The sequence below is a fragment of the Lampetra fluviatilis genome, chromosome 20 (genome assembly GCF_964198595.1).
Source record: "Lampetra fluviatilis chromosome 20, kcLamFluv1.1, whole genome shotgun sequence".
NCBI lineage: Eukaryota > Metazoa > Chordata > Hyperoartia > Petromyzontiformes > Petromyzontidae > Lampetra > Lampetra fluviatilis.
Genome location: NC_136294.1, coordinates 274,112 through 290,971, shown reverse-complemented (window position 1 = coordinate 290,971; position 16,860 = coordinate 274,112). Strand labels below are relative to the sequence as shown.

Here is a 16,860-nt window from a genome sequence, read left to right as displayed (position 1 = left end):
ATGGTGTGACCGAGATGGTGTGACCGAGATGGTGTGACTGAGATGGTGTGACCGAGATGGTGTGACCGAGATGGTGTGACTGAGATGGTGTGACCGAGATGGTGTGACCGAGATGGTGTAAGCGAGAATGCTGAAGGCTCACTACGTGCTCTGGTCTCTTCTCCCCAAGGGGAACGTCTGGGAGCAGATCTTCCGAGTGACCTTCATCCTGGAGATGACCACCTCGGTGCCCTTCATTATCACCGTACGTGACCACCCGGTGGTGCCATGGAGGCATCACCTCACGTCATCACCTCCCTCCACGCGTCATCACCTCCCTCCACGCGTCATCACCTCCCTCCACGCGTCATCACCTCCCTCCACGCGTCATCACCTCCACGCGTCATCATCATCTTCATTATCATCATCTTCCCACAGTGTAAGCATCTCGCAATGGACATCATCTCTGCCGCAGATATTTTGGCCGCCGCTCCGGAATCTGTTCGTGCCAGTCTTTCTCAACTGCTGGCTGGCGAAGCACGCGCTCGAGAGCATGATCGTGAGTGGCGCGTCCCAGTGATCACTTGAGCCCCGGCCGCCCGTGTCCCTCCGTAATGGGAGTCACCCGAATATTACCACAACGATACAACACGAGCCAAACGTTCGTGTGCATCTCAACCTTCCATGGGCTAAGCCCGCCTCTCCCCACAAGCTCCACACACCCACATTGACCAGCGTGGTGAAGTATGGTCGAGCAACCCACATAGGGGCCACGGCGTTACGTTTATCCAGCAGTGGATCTACAAATGGGCCATAAATGAAATGAATAAACCTGTCACTGAGGCGTCAGCCTCACTGTGCAGTAGCAATGCAGCAGCTGCGCCCACAGCTGTGTGCGCAGCAGCAACTGTTGCTGTGTCAGCAGCGACTGCTGCGCCACACACGCAGCTGCGTGTAGCTGTGGAAGCCGGTAGCTCGGCAGTCGCCGTGCAGCAGCCGTGGCTCCAGAGCCTGGAGAGGAACCGGCCGTTGTCGTCACCGAGGACCGGGACCTTGGGGCGATCGGCCCGGTTCGCTTCTGCCGCTGACAATGTTGCTGCTGTTGTGCTGCTGCTGCTGTTGTGCTGCTGTTGCTGCTGCTGTTGCTGCTGTTGCTGCTGTTGTGCTGCTGTTGCTGCTGTTGTGCTGCTGCTGTTGCTGCTGTTGTTGCTGTTGCCGCTGTTGTGCTGTTGTTGCTGCTGTTGTTGCTGTTGTGCTGTTGTTGCTGCTGTTGTTGCTGCTGTTGTTGCTGTTGCTGCTGTTGTTGCTGCTGTTGTGCTGCTGTTGCTGCTGCCGCAGAACGACCTGCACCGCGCCATCCAGCGCACGCAGTCGGCCATGTTCACCCAGGTGCTCATCCTCTTCTGCACGCTGCTTTGCCTCGTGTTCACCAGGTGAATACCGCGCCACCCGGCACACCACATCCAACACATCCGCTCGCTACGGCTGCTGTGGCTACTAGGTCACGTGCCCTCCCCGCCTCGCCCCCATTGACCCCCCCCGCCCCCCCAGCATGTGTGGGATCCAGCACCTGGAGCGCGCGGGCGGTCAGCTGACCCTGTTCGACTCGCTCTACTTCTGCGTGGTCACCTTCTCCACCGTGGGCTACGGGGACGTCACGCCCCAGGTGTGGCTCTCCCAGCTGCTCGTCGTCGTCATGATCTGCGTGGCGCTCGTCGCGCTGCCCATACAGGTGAGCGCTTCACCTGCCCAGGCGAGACCAGGCGAGACCAGGTGACCCCTGGTGTTGTGTAACCTCGCGCCGTGCTCCCCACAGTTCGAGCAGCTGGCGTACCTGTGGGTGGAGCGCCAGAAGTGCGGGGGCCACTACAGCCGGCACCGCGCGCGCACCGAGCAGCACGTAGTGCTGTGCGTCTCGTGCGTCTCCAGCGACGTCCTCATGGACTTCCTCAGCGAGTTCTACGCCCACCCGCGCCTGCAGGTGGGGCCGGGGGCAGGGCCAGGGGCACGGGTGATGACGGGGCTAGCGGCAATGCCAGGGGCAAGGCCAGGGGCAAGGCCAGGGGCAATGGGGAGGAGTTGGCATGCGCCCTGCCTATGGCACAGTCCTCCTTCGTGTCTCCAGGGAGGCGCACGTGACCCTCTGTCCCCTCGTGCCCCGTGTTCCTAGGGCTGCTATGTGGTCGTGCTGTGCCCCGCGGATATGGACGCCCAGGTTCGCCGCCTGCTGCAGGTGCCGCTATGGGCGCAGCGCGTGATCTACCTGCAGGGATCGGCGCTCAAGGACACCGACCTCCTGCGCGCCAAGTACGCACTGCCTAGTGGGGGTGACTGAGCTGGGTGCCGGGTGACTGAGCTGGGTGCTGGGTGACTGAGCTGCAGGGTGACTGAGCTGCTGGGTGACTGAGCTGGGTGCTGCGTGACTGAGCTGCAGGGTGACTGAGCTGCTGGGTGACTGAGCTGGGTGCTGGGTGACTGAGCTGCTGGGTGACTGAGCTGCTGGGTGACTGAGCTGGGTGCTGGGTGACTGAGCTGCTGGGTGACTGAGCTGGGTGCTGGGTGACTGAGCTGCAGGGTGACTGAGCTGAGTGCTGGGTGACGGAGCTGCAGGGTGACTGAGCTGGGTGCTGGGTGACTGAGCTGCAGGGTGACTGAGCTGGGTGCTGGGTGACTGAGCTGCAGGGTGACTGAACTGGGTGCTGGGTGACTGAGCTGCAGGGTGACTGAGCTGCCTGCTGGGTGACTGAGCTGCAGGGTGACTGAGCTGCTGGGTGACTGAGCTGCAGGGTGACTGAGCTGGGTGCTGGGTGACTGAGCTGCAGGGTGACTGAGCTGGGTGCTGGGTGACTGAGCTGCTGGGTGACTGAGCTGGAGGGTGACTGAGCTGCTGGGTGACTGAGCTGGGTGCTGGGTGACTGAGCCGGGTGCTGGGTGACTGAGCTGCAGGGTGACTGAGCTGGGTGCCCGGTGACTGAGCTGGGTGCTGGGTGACTGAGCTGCTGGGTGACTGAGCTGGGTGCCGGGTGACTGAGCTGCTGGGTGACTGAGCTGCTGGGTGACTGAGCTGGGTGCTGGGTGACTGAGCTGCTGGGTGACTGAGCTGGGTGCTGGGTGACTGAGCTGCAGGGTGACTGAGCTGAGTGCTGGGTGACGGAGCTGCAGGGTGACTGAGCTGGGTGCTGGGTGACTGAGCTGCAGGGTGACTGAGCTGGGTGCTGGGTGACTGAGCTGCAGGGTGACTGAACTGGGTGCTGGGTGACTGAGCTGCAGGGTGACTGAGCTGCCTGCTGGGTGACTGAGCTGCAGGGTGACTGAGCTGCTGGGTGACTGAGCTGCAGGGTGACTGAGCTGGGTGCTGGGTGACTGAGCTGCAGGGTGACTGAGCTGGGTGCTGGGTGACTGAGCTGCTGGGTGACTGAGCTGGAGGGTGACTGAGCTGCTGGGTGACTGAGCTGGGTGCTGGGTGACTGAGCCGGGTGCTGGGTGACTGAGCTGCAGGGTGACTGAGCTGGGTGCCCGGTGACTGAGCTGGGTGCTGGGTGACTGAGCTGCTGGGTGACTGAGCTGGGTGCCGGGTGACTGAGCTGCAGGGTGACTGAGCTGCAGGGTGACTGAGCTGCAGGGTGACTGAGCTGCCTGCTGGGTGGCTGAGCTGCAGGGTGACTGAGCTGGGTGCTGGGTGACTGAGCTGGGTGCTGGGTGATTGGACTGGGTAGCATCGCCCTGCTCCCACCTCCAACTTTCTCTCTTTCTGCGCCCGTGCCCCCCAGGATGGACGATGCCGAGGCGTGCTTCATCCTCAGCAGTCGCAACGAAGCGGACCGCATGGCCGCGGTGAGGAGTCGCGCTCCTTGAACTGCGAGATCCGCGCCGCGTGTTCCGCGCCGCGTGTTCCGCGCCGCGTGATGCGCGCCGCTCCTCTCTGTCCCTAGGACCACCAGACGATTCTGCGTGCCTGGGCCGTCAAGGATTTTGCCCCGAACTGTCCCCTCTACGTGCAGATCCTCAAACCAGAGAACAAGTTCCACGTCAAGTTCGCAAGTGGGACACGGGGACACGGGGGGGGGGGGGACACGGAGACACGGGGAGACACGGGGGGACACGCGGGGATACAGGGAGACACGTGGAGAGGGACACGGAGACACGGGGGCACACGGGGACACGGAGAGACATGGGGACACAGGGATGCGCAGCGTAGAGTGGTTGACGAGTCGTGTGGTGGTTGGGGCCCAGTGGTCTTGCTGGTGTAGTGGTGGTGTGGAGTGGTTGTGGTGGTCCGTGCCCCGTGCTGCGCAGACCACGTGCTGTGCGAGGAGGAGTTCAAGTTCGCGATGCTGGCGCTCAACTGCGTGTGCCCGGCCACCTCCACGCTCATCACCCTGCTGGTGCACACCTCGCGCGCCCAGTGCGTGCCGCTCCCCGCTCACCACTCCACAGCACTGTGCACCGCACGCACCGCACCACACACCACACCACACTACACACCGAACACCGCATCACACCACGCACCACACACCACACACCACGTATCACACACTACACCACACACCACACTACACACCACGCACCGAACCACCGCACCGCACCTCCAAATCATCTTGACGTGGCCAGGGGTGGCGGGTTCGCAACTCGTTGCAGAGGTTCGCGGTTCGAATCTAGTGGATGTGCGAGTGCCCTGGAAAACACAAAGGTCTGGTGTGTAGCTTTTAACGGGCTGTTGGGGAAAGTGCTGTTAGCGAGCACCTAATAAGGCCAGCAGAGCACACGAGGAGGTGGGTGGCCAGCACCACGCCCGGCCGCAGGTTGTTTTCCCAGTACCGATGTTTACACACTGCATCGGGGACTCATTTGAGTCTGAGTCGATCTAGGGGATATCCAGGACCGCTTGAGATATTCGTCACTGATATTGGCCGTGAGCCGGGTCCATGGTGCAGCGCGCTCGCCGCGATGCCACCGCCCCCCACTGGGCCACGCGCGCGCAGTGCGGGCGCCGCGTGCTGCGCGTGGGAGCGGTGCCACCGCGGGGTGCCGAGAGGCCGATGCCGATCGGTTGCTACCTCCACGGCGCTCACGGCCTCGGCAGTGGCCAGCGAGGGCTCTGGACGCGTGCGAGAGGTTGGCGACTCCTGCAACCTTCGATTCTAAACGCGGCCAAAGCGAGCTGGCGCAGTGGGGAGCAGAGGTGGCGGCGCATCTGCCGGTCATCTCAGTCGACCCGTAAACAGTTGCGTCTGTCCACGTGACGCCCTCGAAGTGGACCTAGCCTGGCACACGTGCTGGGAATGGCAGCTATTGGTTGTGGTTGTTGTGAGTGCAGGGAAAAGCCCCGGCAGCAGCAGCAGCCGCCACCGCCCGCATGGAAGCGGTGAGGCATGCACACTATACACCCCCTACTCACACTCACTCGCTCACCCTCCCACTCGCTCACCCACCCACTCTCCCACTCGCTCACCCACCCACTCTCCCACTCGCTCACCCACCCACTCTCCCACTCGCTCACCCACCCACTCTCCCACTCGCTCACCCACCCACTCTCCCACTCGCTCACCCACCCACTCGCCCACTCGCTCACCCACCCACTCGCCCACTCGCTCACCCACCCACTCGCCCACTCGCTCACCCACCCACTCGCTCCCCCACTCGCTCACCCACCCACTCGCTCCCCCACTCGCTCACCCACCCACTCTCCCACTCGCTCACCCACCCACTCGCCCACTCGCTCACCCACCCACTCGCCCACTCGCTCACCCACCCACTCGCTCCCCCACTCGCTCACCCACCCACTCGCTCCCCCACTCGCTCACCCACCCACCCACTCTCCACTCAGGGCGCGGCAGCAGCAGCAGGAGGAGGAGGAGCCGCCCGTGCGCCACTGGCCCTGGGTGTACGGGCGCGGCGCGGCGCGCGAGGTGCTGCACGCGCGCCTCGCCGACAGCGCGGCGCTGGCGCAGCTGGCGGGGAGCAGCTTCACGCTCGCCTGCTGGCAGGCGCACTCGAGGCAGGTGGGGGGTCCGGGGGGGGGGGGGGTGGCAGCCCCTCAGGGCCCCCGTCCCCGCTTCTCGAGACCCCCGTAACCCCCTCGCTGTGCCTTCTAGACCCCGGCTCCCCCTCGATATAGAGTCAGGATCCCAGCCTCCAGCGCCATGTCTCTGGATCCTTAATCTCGCATCTTCTTGAGCCCCGACACCACCCTTCGTTGCTCCGTGTTACTCCCAGGAAACGCAGAGACAATCTCTCCCTGAGTGTGTCGCTATTTGTCCATCTCGACCTCGGCTCGTATATCTACCCACGTGCTTCTGTCTCTGTGTATCGACCTTCTTGTCCGCGTCTCCTGCCTGCGTCTCTGGGCGATCGCTCTGGAACCCCGCAAGGGAACGAGAACGCGCGTCCGCCCGCTTGTTCAGCTGCTCTCCCCGGCCCCCACCCCCCGTGCCTCCGCGCCCCGCGCAGGTCCGGCCTGTGTCTGATCGGCGTTCGTCGCGAGGGCAGCCGCAGCATCCTCCTCAACCCGGGCCCCCGCTTCCTGCTGGCGGCCAGCGACACCTGCTTCTACATCCACGGCAGCGGCGGCGGCGGCGGCCGCGAGCCGGCGGCGCCGTCGCCCGCTCGGCGGCGGCCGCAGGGCTCCCCGCCCGGCGCTGCGCCCTCCACCGACTCGAGCAGCGCCTTTGAGCCGGAGCCGGAGCCGGGAGGCCTGCCGGTGCACAACTTCATCGGCAGCATGGGCACGGGTGACGCACGGGCCACGGGTGGGGGCCAGGCCACGCGCTGGCCACGCGCTGGCCACGCACGCTGGGCACGGGTGGCGGCCACGTGGTTGAGGGCGTGCGCCAGTCTGGCGGTCTCCGATCAGCAGGCTGCTGCTGCTGTAATCGCAACTACAAACCGAGCCCGGGGGGCGCGTGCACAGCTCACGGATGACACATCACAACCACACAGCGTGGTCGATAAACAGCCCGAAGGAGCCACCACGCGTCTGTAACCTCTCCACAATATGGCAGCCGACAAGGGACTTCAATTGGGTCGTTCAGCATTTCAGTGTTCTACCACATGATGCTGCTGTTACTGATAACGGTGCTGCTGCTGCTGCTGTTGATTTTGATGCTGGTGCTGCTGATGATGATGCTGGTGCTGATGATGGTGGTGCTGATGATGATGGTGCTGCTGATGATGATGCTGGTGCTGCTGCTGATGGTGGTGCTGCTGATGATGATGGTGCTGATGATGATGATGGTGCCAATGGTGCCGATGGCGCAGGCTCCGTGGCGATGGAGCTCCACACGCGGGACACGCGGCCGAGTCGCTCCCGCTCGCTGCCGCTGCCTGGCGAGGCGGAGCACGGGGAGGGCAGCACGGGGCAGCGGGGGGCAGGGCTGCCCCCATTGCTGTTGCCCCGCGACCTGCTTGCCTCCCGGGCCGAGTGGGACGAGGACGAGCCCGTGGGGATCCCCGCGTGAGTGGCACCTTTACAACGTGCACCCAAGTAGGAGGAAGGTCCAAAGTGTACCCAAGTAGGAGGCAAAACCCAGCCACTCCCTGGGGGAAGGGACTTGCAAACGATGGGGGGGGGGCAGCAGACACTGCGGGAATTAAAAGTCCAGCACTGTTCATGTTTGACCATGCGTCAATGAGTATATCCATGAATCAGTGATTGGCGGAGCATCGTAGCGAGTGAGTAGGTGAATGAATACGTCGGGGAATGAGTGAATGAGTCGATGAATGACTCGCCAGGTGCGTGACCGGCTACCCGCCCACGTCGCCCTACATCGGCTGCTCCCCAACGCTCTGCCACCTGCTGCGCCGGAGATCCCCGCTCTGCTGCCTGCGACTCGACGTGGTAACTCCTCCTGCTGCTGCTGCTGCGTCCGGCTCCCTCTCTTACCGTGTCCTCTCGCTCTCCCTACTCTGCTGATATATGGCATTGTCTGTGAAACTGATTGGCCTGCACCAGAGACGGCCTTCGTTATGGCCTTGTCTCACCAGTGTTAGGCCAGAGAACGCCAAAGGGCGCACAGCGTTAATAGCTCGGGTTAAGCAGCTACATCAATAACGACAATGGATATATAATCAAAGCATATGTACTATGGGAACCTCATTTGCCAGTAAAAATATGATAATTGGTTCTTTACCCTTCTATCTGGCAACAAAACTGACACCTTTTTACAAGGAGTCATGTTTGCATAGACCGCAATACCTGCAGTCATAATACAAACAAAAGAACATAACTCTGATAATGTGCACTGTCCTTAAAGTTGATTGATCCACACCCGAGACAGCTTTCCTTAGAGCCTAGTCTCATATGGGTTGGACCAGATGACGCCAAAAGGCGCACAACTCAAAGACAATGCACCATCAGAGTATGAGAGCTCGGGGCAAGCATCTACACTATGGGAACCTCATTTGCCAGTAAAAATATGATAATTGGTTCTTTACCCTTCTATCTGGCAACAAAACTGACACCTTTTTACAAGGAGTCATGTTTGCATAGACCGCAATACCTGCAGTCATAATACAAACAAAAGAACATAACTCTGATAATGTGCACTGTCCTTAAAGTTGATTGATCCACACCCGAGACAGCTTTCCTTAGAGCCTAGTCTCATATGGGTTGGACCAGATGACGCCAAAAGGCGCACAACTCAAAGACAATGCACCATCAGAGTATGAGAGCTCGGGGCAAGCATCTACACTATGGGAACCTCATTTGCCAGTAAAAATATGATAATTGGTTCTTTACCCTTCTATCTGGCAACAAAACTGACACCTTTTTACAAGGAGTCATGTTTGCATAGACCGCAATACCTGCAGTCATAATACAAACAAAAGAACATAACTCTGATAATGTGCACTGAGTTATGTTCTTTTGTTTGTATTATGACTGCAGGTATTGCGGTCTATGCAAACATGACTCCTTGTAAAAAGGTGTCAGTTTTGTTGCCAGATAGAAGGGTAAAGAACCAATTATCATATTTTTACTGGCAAATGAGGTTCCCATAGTGTAGATGCTTGCCCCGAGCTCTCATACTCTGATGGTGCATTGTCTTTGAGTTGTGCGCCTTTTGGCGTCATCTGGTCCAACCCATATGAGACTAGGCTCTAAGGAAAGCTGTCTCGGGTGTGGATCAATCAACTTTAAGGACAGTGCACATTATCAGAGTTATGTTCTTTTGTTTGTATTATGACTGCAGGTATTGCGGTCTATGCAAACATGACTCCTTGTAAAAAGGTGTCAGTTTTGTTGCCAGATAGAAGGGTAAAGAACCAATTATCATATTTTTACTGGCAAATGAGGTTCCCATAGTGTAGATGCTTGCCCCGAGCTCTCATACTCTGATGGTGCATTGTCTTTGAGTTGTGCGCCTTTTGGCGTCATCTGGTCCAACCCATATGAGACTAGGCTCTAAGGAAAGCTGTCTCGGGTGTGGATCAATCAACTTTAAGGACAGTGCACATTATCAGAGTTATGTTCTTTTGTTTGTATTATGACTGCAGGTATTGCGGTCTATGCAAACATGACTCCTTGTAAAAAGGTGTCAGTTTTGTTGCCAGATAGAAGGGTAAAGAACCAATTATCATATTTTTACTGGCAAATGAGGTTCCCATAGTGTAGATGCTTGCCCCGAGCTCTCATACTCTGATGGTGCATTGTCTTTGAGTTGTGCGCCTTTTGGCGTCATCTGGTCCAACCCATATGAGACTAGGCTCTAAGGAAAGCTGTCTCGGGTGTGGATCAATCAACTTTAAGGACAGTGCACATTATCAGAGTTATGTTCTTTTGTTTGTATTATGACTGCAGGTATTGCGGTCTATGCAAACATGACTCCTTGTAAAAAGGTGTCAGTTTTGTTGCCAGATAGAAGGGTAAAGAACCAATTATCATATTTTTACTGGCAAATGAGGTTCCCATAGTGTAGATGCTTGCCCCGAGCTCTCATACTCTGATGGTGCATTGTCTTTGAGTTGTGCGCCTTTTGGCGTCATCTGGTCCAACCCATATGAGACTAGGCTCTAAGGAAAGCTGTCTCGGGTGTGGATCAATCAACTTTAAGGACAGTGCACATTATCAGAGTTATGTTCTTTTGTTTGTATTATGACTGCAGGTATTGCGGTCTATGCAAACATGACTCCTTGTAAAAAGGTGTCAGTTTTGTTGCCAGATAGAAGGGTAAAGAACCAATTATCATATTTTTACTGGCAAATGAGGTTCCCATAGTGTAGATGCTTGCCCCGAGCTCTCATACTCTGATGGTGCATTGTCTTTGAGTTGTGCGCCTTTTGGCGTCATCTGGTCCAACCCATATGAGACTAGGCTCTAAGGAAAGCTGTCTCGGGTGTGGATCAATCAACTTTAAGGACAGTGCACATTATCAGAGTTATGTTCTTTTGTTTGTATTATGACTGCAGGTATTGCGGTCTATGCAAACATGACTCCTTGTAAAAAGGTGTCAGTTTTGTTGCCAGATAGAAGGGTAAAGAACCAATTATCAAAGCATATGTGTTCGCATGTTTTGCCACAAGTACGTGTGGTTAATGCAGACTTGATGGCAAAATGTCTATTTGGTGCTTGAACATCTTAGCACCTCCCTGTGTTATTGCCGACTAATTTAATTTCGATACTGCCAAGAAAAGTGTCCCAAAGACACCTCTCTGCTCTTGCCTCCACTCATCCCCTACTCCCCCCCCCCCTCTCCTCCTCCTCATGCCTCCACTCATCCCCTACTCCCCCCCCCTCTCCTCCTCCTCATGCCTCCACTCATCCCCTACTCCCCCCCCTCTCCTCCTCCTCCTCCTCTCCTCCTCCTCTCCTAATGCTCTCCCCCCCTCTCCTCCTCTCCTGATGCTCTCCTTTGCCCTCTCCTTCCTCTTTCCTCCCTCTCCCGCCACCCCTCGCCACCCCCAGGGCTGCGTGCACAAGAGCTGTCGGGACGCCCAGAGCTACCGCTTCAGGAACCGCGTGATCCTGGCGTCGGTGGAGACGGCGGGTCCCGGCCTCTACAACTTCGTGGTGCCTCTGCGTGCCAGCTGCCGGCCCCGCGCGGCCCTCCACCCCGTCGTCATCCTCCTGGACAACCCGTGAGCAGCCGCCAAACCGCGGCACTCGCGCGCCACGTGCTCGTGGCCCCGACCACGACGACGTCATCCTCGTTATTCCTCCTCGTGTTTAGGGTTCGCAATTTGAGTTTTGTAGGCGAGGTCGCGAAAATAAATCTGCCCAAGTTCCTCTCCTTAAGATTTCTCCGCCACCCGACGCGGGCGGAGGAGTGTAAGTGGTCACGTGGTGCGCGCTTGAACGACGCTCGGTTGAGCTCCCTCGACCCCACAGCGAGCAGCAGCAGCATGTCGATGGTGGTGTTGATGGTGGTGTTGATGGTGGTGTTGATGGTGGTGTTGATGGTGGTGTCGATGGTGGTGTCGATGGTGGTGTCGATGGTGGTGTCGATGGTGGTGTCGATGGTGGTGTTGATGGTGGTGTTGATGGTGGTGTTGATGGTGGTGTTGATGGTGGTGTTGATGGTGGTGTTGATGGTGGTGTTGATGGTGGTGTCGATGGTGGTGTTGATGGTGGTGTTGTGAGTGGTCACGGTGGAGACATGCGTGGTGACCACGGTAATGGTGACGGTGGTGGTGGTGTTGATGGTGGTGATGTTTCAGGCCGGACCCCTCGTTCCTCGAGGCCGTCAGCTGCTTCCCCATGGTCTACTACACTCTGGGCTCCATCGACAAGTGAGTGGCCACCGCACGGACCGCGCCACCACGGGTCCCTCGCTGTGCGGTACAGTGTAGTGATCATCATGAAGGGTGGTGGTCGTGATGGCGGTGGTGGTGGTGGTGATGGGATGTCTCCGCAGCCTGGACTCGCTGCTGCAGAGCGGGGTGACGCATGCCGAGACCGTGGTGGTGGTGGACAAGGAGAGCTCCATGCTGGCCGAGGAGGACTACATGGCGGACGCCAAGACCATCGTCAGCGTGCAGACGATGTTCCGGTGAGAGACACGTCAGACCCACTTCTCAAAATGTTGGTCGGGATTCTCAACATCTCTCCTCCCCCTCCCCCCTCCTCGGCACATTTGGCCACGACGCCACAACTTGGTTCGATGGGCTCTGCCGCGGTGGAGGGTTCTAGTGAACGCACTGGCATCACAGCCTGCACGCCGATCCGGCCCAATCAGAAGCTCCCCGTGATTCACGATGGCCGTGACGACCTCGGTGTAAAGTTTACTTGCAGAGAAATGCCGTGAGATTAGACTTGTCGTCACTCTGGATTCCACGAGGGAGCCCAGACAATGGGACTACAGGAGAGAACGTTTGCGGGTCAGGGCTACTCGCTCGTGCGGCCAGGTCAGAAGGGTCAAACGATAACACGAAGCCGCGTTCCAGTGTGGGGCATGGCGGGGGGTGAGCGGGGGGCTGTGAGCGCTGCTCTGCCTGTGTTGCTTCAGGCTGTTCCCTGGGCTGTCCATCATCACGGAGCTCACGCACCCCGCCAACATGCGCTTCATGCAGTTCCGCGCACAGGACTGCTACTCGCTCGCACTCTCGCAGCTCGAGAAGGTGCCACACCATCATCACCATGATCACTGCCACCATCACCATGGTCACCGCCATCATCACCATGGTCACCGCCACCATCACCATGGTCACCGCCACCATCACCATGGTCACCGCCACCATCACCATGGTCACCGCCATCATCACCATGGTCACCGCCATCATCACCATGGTCACCGCCATCATCACCATGGTCACCGCCATCATCATCATCACGACCCGCGGCATTACATTATCACCACCGTCATAACCACCACCATCAACACTGTTACCATCTTGATGACTTTATCACAGCTTCCATCATCAAAGTATCGATAGTAATCATCATCTTCGCCACCACCACGACGACCATCATCATCTTCACAATGATCTAAAAGCACAGTGCCGTGTGAGGGTGAGCGTCGCAGCGTGTGAGGGTGTCGCAGCGTGTGAGAGTGTCACACCGTGTGAGAGTGTCACATCGTGTGAGGGTGTCACACCGTGTGAGAGTGTCACATCGTGTGAGAGTGTCACATCGTGTGAGGGTGTCGCACCGTGTGAGAGTGTCACATCGTGTGAGGGTGTCACAGCGTGTGAGGGTGTCGCACCGTACTGCCACCCTGCCCCGCTCTGTCCTCTCCGCTCTCCCCGTGGCCCCGCCGCCAGGAAGAGCGGGAGCGCGGCTCCAACCTGGCCTTCATGTTCCGCCTGCCCTTCGCAGCGGGCCGCGTGTTCAGCGTCAGCATGCTCGACACGCTGCTCTACCAGGTGAGGCGCTCCCAGGTGGGGGACACCCAGGTGGGGGCCACTCAGGTGGGGGCCACTCAGGTGGGGGCCACTCAGGTGGGGGCCACGCAGGTGGGGGACACCCAGGTGGGGGCCACTCAGGTGGGGGCCACTCAGGTGGGGGCCACGCAGGTGGGGGCCACTCAGGTGGGGGCCACTCAGGTGGGGGCCACGCAGGTGGGGGCCACTCAGGTGGGGGCCACGCAGGTGGGGGCCACTCAGGTGGGGGCCACGCAGGTGGGGGCCACTCAGGTGGGGGCCACTCAGGTGGGGGCCACGAAGGTGGGGGCCACGAAGGTGGGGGCCACGCAGGTGGGGGCCACTCAGGTGGGGGCCACGCAGGTGGGGGCCACGCAGGTGGGGGCCACTCAGGTGGGGGCCACTCAGGTGGGGGCCACGCAGGTGGGGGCCACTCAGGTGGGGGCCACGCAGGTGGGGGCCACTCAGGTGGGGGCCACGCAGGTGGGGGCCACGCAGGTGGGGGCCACCCAGGTGGGGGACACCCAGGCGAGGCTGCGTGGTCGCTAATGGATTGTACACTCCCCCCCCCCATGTCCCTCCCATCTCCCGCCGTGGCCGCCGTAGTCGTTCGTCAAGGACTACATGATCCCCATCGTGCGACTTCTCCTGGGTCTGGACACGACGCCCGGATCGGGGTTCCTGTGCGCAGTGAGTGGGGGGCGGGGGGGCGGTGGAGCGGGGGTGGGTGGGGGTGGGGTGTGGGTGGGTGGGTGGTGCGGGGGTGGGTGGGTGGGGTGGGGGTGGTCAGGGGGAATGAGTGGCGATTGTGATGGGGAGTCAGTCGGCAGGTGGTCGCCCAATTGTGAGCGGTGAGGGTGAGGCAGTAAGCGAGCGAGTGGTGGTGGCGGCGAGTTCGCAAGACGCCACGGCGACCGTAGCTTGGCGAGCGGACGAGCGAGCGGGTGAGCGAGCGGGTGAGCGAAAGGGTGAGCAAGTGGGTGAGCGAGCGTGTTAATGAGCGGGTGAGCGTGTTAATGAGCGGGTGAGCGAGCGAGTGAGCGGTCACCCCTTGCCGGGCCCCCTGTGCCCCCCCCCCCTCACCCCAGATGCACGTGACAGAGCGGGAGCTGCGGTGGTTCGGAACGTACGGACGCCTCCACCGGTGCCTCTGCTCTTCCGGCGGCGACGTCCCCATCGGCATCTACCGGACGGAGACGCACGGAGCCGCCCCGAGTGACGTGAGGCCCTCCTCACTCCTCATCGCCATGATCAGCGGCATTGTTGTGTAGGGTTTGTATGGGGTGGTGAGCTGCGTGACGTCATGGGTCACGTGAACTATTCACCTCTGACACTGAACCCTCTTTGTCTCTCGCAGTCCCAGGAGTTGACTTCTCGGGTGAGTACATCCCTGCTGCCCCAACATCCTTGTGGTGCTGACAATATTTGTGGTGGTGGTGGTGCTCGTGGTGATGGTGACATTAGTGGTGATGGTTGCGGTGATACAAAATTAACCCGTAAAAACAAAGTTTTTCACTATAAATCCTTTATATGCGTGGCGGCTAGAGTCCTCTCGTCCTCTGGCTTGAGATGGCTGCCACCTATGGGTCAGATGATTGCCTGCCACCATTAAGCAATTGGTAATTAAATATAAAAAAAAAATTCCTAAAATGTTGAACATTTTTGAAACATTTTTTCACGAAAATAAATTGTCACGCACAACGAGTCTGTGTGGAAAATGTCAGCTCAATTGGATCACGGGAAGTGGGTTAAAAAACGACCGAAAGATTTGCACGGTCGTAAGCACGCAAGCAAGTGAACTTAATATAAAGGATTTAAAAACAACCCCCATCTCGCTGGTGGCAGCCGACCCCCCTCCTTAATGCGGTTGTGAGCAGTGCCACCGGGGGGGGGGGGGGGCGGGCGCCTCGTGGCTCTCAAGGCCACCGTAGTGGCCAACGGGGGCTCTGGACGTGTGCGAGGGCTGGTCACCCCTCCACCTTCAACTCAATCACCAAAGCTACAATAAGCTTTCTTCCCGAGACCCTGGGGAGCGAGACATCCATGACGATCTTCTTCCCAAACTCCAGGAGACTGGATTCCTCCACAAAAGAGCAAGAGACCACTGCGGCTGGCCTTGCGGTGAACCGAACGCACGCGCGCGAGGGGGTAACAATACGGCGACAGATTGAGACGATTCCACTTGCCGTACTTCCTTCTTGTGGCGAGCCCGGGCATGGCTCCTTCTCGACGCCCGCGGGAAGGGAGTTTCACAATATTTGAGCGGTGATCCACCAACCCTCGCCTGCACGGTGCCGCGTCACAGGCCACGTGCGTAGCCCCCACATGCCCAGCGGTGGTGGCTCAACTGGGCCCCCGCGCCTGGCGCCGGTCAGGTTGGGACGTACACGACCGGAACGCCCCGTCAACCGAATGGGGAACGTAGAATGCCCAGAGTCTATGACTGTCAACGGGCCCCCCCCCCCCCCCCCCCGTCGCCGCCGTTCATTTGAGTTCTCCGGAGCGGGCGGTCGAGGTCGGGGCGATTGTTCGACCGGTGGCGTCGCGCGAAGCGACGGACTTTGGCCGGCGCGTGACCGAGGCCTCGCGCGCTCCCCAGTCCCAGGTCTCCATCAGCGTCGAGGACTGCGAGGAGGCGCCGCCGCCGCCGCCGCTCCACCGCGACTCGACGGGCAGCGAGCCGGCCGAGCCGCTGCGCCGCAAGAGCATGCAGTGGGCCCGGCGTCTGAGCCGCAGCCGCGGCGGCGGCGGCGCCCGGCACGCGGGCCGCGCCGCGGAGGGCGCCCACCGGCGGCGCCCGTCGCTGTTCCGCCGCTCGGAGCGCCAGGAGCTGGCGGAGCTCGTCAAGGGGCGGCTCCGCCACCTGGGGCTGTCGGCCGAAGGATTCGGTGCGTGCCGGCGGCGGCAGCTCCTCCGGCATGGGGCGGCGCGCAGGACAGCCGCTTGTGCGGGAGGTCACTCTACCGGCGATGCACCGCTTAGGGGGAGAGTGAACCTGGGGAGATTAAGGGGGAGCGGGTTGGTGGGCGGGGGGCAGGTCCCACCCCGGCACCCCCTCTAGCGCCGGTGCTGGGTGGAAGAGGGTCGGGGGAGATGGATGGGGCAGAGGAGGAGTGGGAGAGGAGGGTGAGAGGGGAGGAGAAGCAGGAGAGGGAGGTGAAGGAAGAGTCGGGGGCGGGGTAGAGTCGGGGTAACGAGCGGAGCCGCGGGCGTTGTGCGGGGCCGAGATGATGATGAGGAGGAGGAGACGACATCGGCAGAAATGCGACGAGGAGGGGACGGGCGCTCCAGGACGAGCCGCCAATGGATCGAAGGGAAATTGAGAATGGATTGGGGATATGAAGGATTGGAGCGGCAGAAGTTGAACTTAGGACTCGGAGAAGCATCGATCCCGACATCCAGATGCTCCAGATGAGAGGGCAGTGAGCAACCACGATCACGATCACCCGGTGAAGGAAACATAAAACAGGAGACGATGCGCCGCCTCCTCCCCCCCGTGTCTGTCCCTCCACGTGACCAACACGCGTATTCTTCACACATCCCATCAGCCACACGGTCATGTCATCAGCAGCATTGGTTCAACACAAG

General features: G+C 59.9%; 1 protein-coding gene across 5 annotated transcripts in view; it reads left to right on the top strand.

Annotated features, from left to right (window-relative positions):
• Positions 1-16,860, top strand: part of LOC144937783 (potassium channel subfamily T member 2-like) — a 33,025-nt gene that overhangs the window by 14,026 nt on the left and 2,139 nt on the right. Inside the window, exons 7-29 of one of the 5 annotated variants that reach the window (XM_078865232.1) lie at positions 170-244; positions 455-538; positions 1,318-1,412; positions 1,531-1,711; positions 1,796-1,960; positions 2,150-2,286; positions 3,750-3,813; positions 3,912-4,020; positions 4,276-4,384; positions 5,297-5,344; positions 5,807-5,977; positions 6,430-6,704; positions 7,237-7,432; positions 7,711-7,816; positions 10,880-11,052; positions 11,632-11,703; positions 11,829-11,963; positions 12,420-12,531; positions 13,174-13,275; positions 13,879-13,962; positions 14,361-14,492; positions 14,630-14,650; positions 15,872-16,160. In XM_078865232.1, the coding sequence (XP_078721358.1) occupies positions 170-244; positions 455-538; positions 1,318-1,412; positions 1,531-1,711; positions 1,796-1,960; positions 2,150-2,286; positions 3,750-3,813; positions 3,912-4,020; positions 4,276-4,384; positions 5,297-5,344; positions 5,807-5,977; positions 6,430-6,704; positions 7,237-7,432; positions 7,711-7,816; positions 10,880-11,052; positions 11,632-11,703; positions 11,829-11,963; positions 12,420-12,531; positions 13,174-13,275; positions 13,879-13,962; positions 14,361-14,492; positions 14,630-14,650; positions 15,872-16,160 (2,935 nt within the window). Of the gene's footprint in view, positions 1-169; positions 245-454; positions 539-1,317; positions 1,413-1,530; positions 1,712-1,795; positions 1,961-2,149; positions 2,287-3,749; positions 3,814-3,911; positions 4,021-4,275; positions 4,385-5,296; positions 5,345-5,806; positions 5,978-6,429; positions 6,711-7,236; positions 7,433-7,710; positions 7,817-10,879; positions 11,053-11,631; positions 11,704-11,828; positions 11,964-12,419; positions 12,532-13,173; positions 13,276-13,878; positions 13,963-14,360; positions 14,493-14,629; positions 14,651-15,871; positions 16,161-16,860 lie in introns of those variants that run through there. The other 4 variants (XM_078865231.1, XM_078865233.1, XM_078865234.1 and 1 more) reach the window with 4 other exon arrangements.